At 49.5% G+C, this 4,082-nt stretch overlaps 1 protein-coding gene across 1 annotated transcript; it reads right to left on the bottom strand.

Annotated features, from left to right (window-relative positions):
- Positions 1-248: 248 nt before the first annotated feature.
- LOC140907001 (tubulin alpha chain) lies at positions 249-2,509 on the bottom strand. The gene is made up of 3 exons (XM_073332062.2): positions 2,281-2,509; positions 1,752-1,900; positions 249-1,226 (listed from the first exon to the last, which is right to left on the bottom strand). The coding sequence occupies exons 1-3, from the start codon at positions 2,507-2,509 to the stop codon at positions 249-251; spliced, it is 1,356 nt and encodes a 451-aa protein (XP_073188163.1).
- Positions 2,510-4,082: the final 1,573 nt, after the last annotated feature.

Raw genomic sequence — 4,082 nt, 5'->3', positions numbered from 1 at the left:
AGCACTACATCCCGCTGACTCTTAACCAAAGACCAAGGAGACAGGTTTGCTGTTCAGAGGTTTATTTTCAGTTTCTAGGCTAGGACAGAGTCCACAAAATATATTATAGTTACTTCATCCAGCACAGAGAGGGGACACCTCTGGATGGGTGTTCCATACATATGGAACACTTTCTCCAGTAATTAGTGGGACATCAAGGGGACGCCAGCTGTTTTGTTAAGATCTACTTTTTAGTAGCCATGCAAAGTTTAATATTCGTCATCACCTTCCTCCACCTCCTCAGCAGAGTCCCTGCCAACTTCCTCATAGTCCTTCTCGAGAGCGGCCATGTCCTCCCTGGCTTCGGAGAACTCTCCCTCCTCCATCCCCTCCCCCACATACCAATGCACAAAGGCCCGTTTCGCATACATCAGGTCAAACTTGTGATCCAGCCGGGCCCAGGCTTCTGCAATAGCCGTGGTGTTGCTCAGCATGCAGACGGCCCGCTGCACTTTAGCCAGGTCTCCCCCTGGCACCACCGTGGGGGGCTGGTAATTGATGCCCACCTTAAACCCAGTTGGGCACCAGTCCACAAACTGGATGGACCTCCTGGTTTTGATGGCTGCTATAGCTGCATTCACATCCTTGGGCACCACATCCCCCCGGTACAGCAGGCAGCAAGCCATGTATTTGCCTCGGCGAGGGTCACATTTCACCATCTGGTTGGAGAACTCAAAGCAAGCATTGGTGATTTCAGGCACCGAGAGCTGCTCATGGTAAGCTCTCTCTGCAGAGACTATGGGGGCATAGGTAGTGAGGGGGAAGTGTATGCGGGGATAAGGCACCAAGTTAGTTTGGAATTCAGTGAGATCCACATTCAAGGCACCATCAAACCTCAGGGAAACAGTGATGGAGGACACTATCTGGGCTATCAGCCTGTTCAGGTTGGTGTAGGAGGGATGCTCAATATCAAGGTTCCGGTTGCAGATGTCGTAAATGGCCTCGTTGTCCACCATGAAAGAACAGTCCGAGTGCTCCAGCGTGGTGTGGGTGGTCAGGATGGAATTGTAGGGTTCCACCACCGCAGTGGAGACCCGTGGGGCAGGGTACACCGAGAACTCCAGCTTGGACTTCTTCCCAAACTCCACTGAGAGACGCTCCATCAAGAGGGACGTGAATCCAGAGCCTGTGCCTCCTCCGAAGCTGTGGAAGACCAGGAACCCCTGAAGGCCACTGCACTGGTCAGCCTGCACAAGGTGAGAGGACATTGAACTAGTGTTGGTCATGCTACTCACAGTAAACCCCTACACAAATCACATGCAAGTGAGATACAATTATTCCTCAACTGTCAGCCAGAGGTAGGCTTTCAAGCTATCTAGCCTGTGAGAGGCTGGTGCCTGACAGCACTAAACCTGCTCATGAATGAGCAACTGTCTTTCAGTAAGATTACCAGTGCTAGAGGAGTATTTGAGAAGCCCCCACACAGAGTTCTATTTCTAAGCTAACCACAGGAAGAGCAGGTCAAGGCTTTGCCTCTTTATACCAGGAGTGATTGGCTTTGTGGTGCTGTATTTAGCTCCCCTCAGCCAGCAAAGAGGCCATGAGGGGAGCTTGGCATGAACAAAATCCCTGGACTGAAGTTCTACCTACTCCCCAACACTCCTGTTAAGTCCCTCATCCCTCTCACCAGCATTATTCCCATCTGGTTTAGATGGGGTGCGGTTCCTTCAACTTCTAAAGAGAAGTAAGGAAAAAGGAGTTTGCCCACTTACCATTTTACGAGTCCTATCAATCACAGGATCTATGATTTCCTTCCCAATGGTGTAGTGGCCACGGGCATAGTTGTTGGCAGCATCCTCCTTGCCACTGATCAGCTGCTCAGGATGGAACAGGGAGCGGTAGGTCCCAGTTCGGATCTCATCTGTAAGGAAGGAGAGGGTCATGAACACCTTCAGGGCCTCAGCTTCAGAGCTGTGATTTAGTCAAAGTTTTACTGTAGAGCATGTTCCAGGGTCTGTCGTACCCACACTCAGTCAACAGCAAGGCACTAAGGCCCAGACCCACAAGGTATTTGGGCTCCTAATTTCCATGGAAACCAACAGAAGTTAGGAGACTAACCAGCTTTGTGGATCTGGGCTCAAAGACAGAATTATCACCAAACGCTGGGTTATCTGTGGTAAGAGCGCCCTGTTAGAAGCCATTGAGAAGTGGAGAGGATGGTTGTGTTTTCCCCTCTTCCCAGCAGGTCAGTGATTAAAACTCAAAGAAGGGATCTGGTCTAGGCAGGTTCCAGTGTCTTACCAATGACTGTGGGTTCCAGGTCTATGAACAGCGCTCTGGGCACATGCTTCCCTGACCCAGTCTCGCTGAAGAAGGTCCCAAAGGAAGAATCAGCTTGCCCCAAGGACTTCTCCAAACAGATGATTCCATTTGGCTGGATCCCATGTTCCAGACAGTACAGCTCCCAGCAGGCATTGCCCATCTGCACGCCGGCCTGGCCAATGTGGACAGAAATACACTCCCGCTGCATGGGGAAGAGGCACACAAAGAAGTTGCATCCATGAAACGGTGGCTTTACTGGCTGGTTCAGGCAGCGTTTCACACCCAGAAACAGTGGGCCAATCACTCGACTTCCATCCCTGCTCAGAGCTACAGTGGGAATCAAAAGCAACTTGGGCCTGGGGAGGTTCATCCATCTATTCACATTTCCCAGAAGTGACCAATGGGCTCAATTTCCAGCTGTTAAACTACAGCCTTGTTCTATGTACACAGCCCTGTTAAGCAACATTAAACCAGGATCACCAGATCCAGAGACAAGCAGGGCTTTAGCTTGGTTATTGGACAGAGCTACCATCCAGGCTACCATATGACTGGGAGCCAGGTCTAACCATTGTTCTCGAACAGCCAGGCCCAAGGCTAGAAGGGGATTTAAGACAGTTTTCTTATTTCTAGTGAGGTATATGTATGGTTCAGTGCAGTCAGAGCTGCTAGAGTGGAAAACCCCCTGGCCTTACGGTTTGAAGGGCAAAGGGAATTCCAGTATCGAAGATCTGGTTGGCGCCACATGCCTAAGACTAGCCCATTTCCAGGACTGGGCTGCAAGATGAAGGCAGAGCATCCGAGTCTTGGCCAGTTTTGGCCTGATGACACTGTGCAATGATTTCAGTGCACATGTCTCATGGCAAGAACATATTAGATACTGGACTGCAGTAGTCAGAGCAATGCTATTAGAGATAGAATCACTGAATATCATGGTTGGAAGGGACCTCAGGAGGTCATCTAGTCCAACCCCCTGCTCAAAGCAGGGCCAAATTCCAACTAAATCATCCCAGCCAGAGCTTTGTCAAGCCCAACCTTAAAAACTTCAAAGGAAGGAGATTCCACCACCTCCCTTGGTAACCCATTTCCAGTGCTTCACCACCCTCCTAGTGGAAAAGTTTTCCCCTAATATTCAAGCTAAGCTCCCCCTACTGCAACTTGAGACCATTACTCCTCGTTCTGTCATCTGCTACCACTGAGAACTGTTTAGATCCATCGTTTTTGGAACCCCCTTTCAGGTAGTTGAAAGCAGCTATCAAATCCCCCCTCATTCTTCTCTTCTGCAGACTAAACAATCCCAGTTCCCTCAGCCTCTCCTCATAAGTCATGTGCTCCAGCCCCTAACCATTTTTGTTGTCCTCCGCTGGACTCTCTCCAATTTTTCCACATTCTTCTTGTAGTGTGGGGCCCAAAACTGGAGATTGTCTGCACTGACATGAAATTAAGAGCAACACCTTAGTCCCCATCTTGTGTGTATTGAGTGTCCTCTTCAAACTGGTGAGGGCTGGGGAATTAATTTTACTAGTGTGAGACCCGCAGAGCCAGTGGTTTTAGAAGAGAAAACTCTTTTCTGGTGTAATCATCAGAACCCCATTAACTAATTCCAGTTCTTTCCTAGGTTACCTCCCATGAATGGAGACCTATTGCACAGCATGAACACAAGGGGGTAGAGCTGGTGTGGAACCTTTCCCTAGGCATTAGAGTTCAGGCAAAGAAAAAAAATGGAACCTTAGTGACCCATCAGTGGAGTTTAAGCCTTCCTGCAGCTATGCTGGCTAAGAAAG

Source organism: Lepidochelys kempii, chromosome 1, assembly GCF_965140285.1.
Source record: "Lepidochelys kempii isolate rLepKem1 chromosome 1, rLepKem1.hap1, whole genome shotgun sequence".
Classification (NCBI taxonomy): Eukaryota; Metazoa; Chordata; order Testudines; family Cheloniidae; genus Lepidochelys; species Lepidochelys kempii.
Note: the sequence above shows the minus strand (reverse complement) of the source record. Positions and strands in the feature narration are given on the sequence as shown.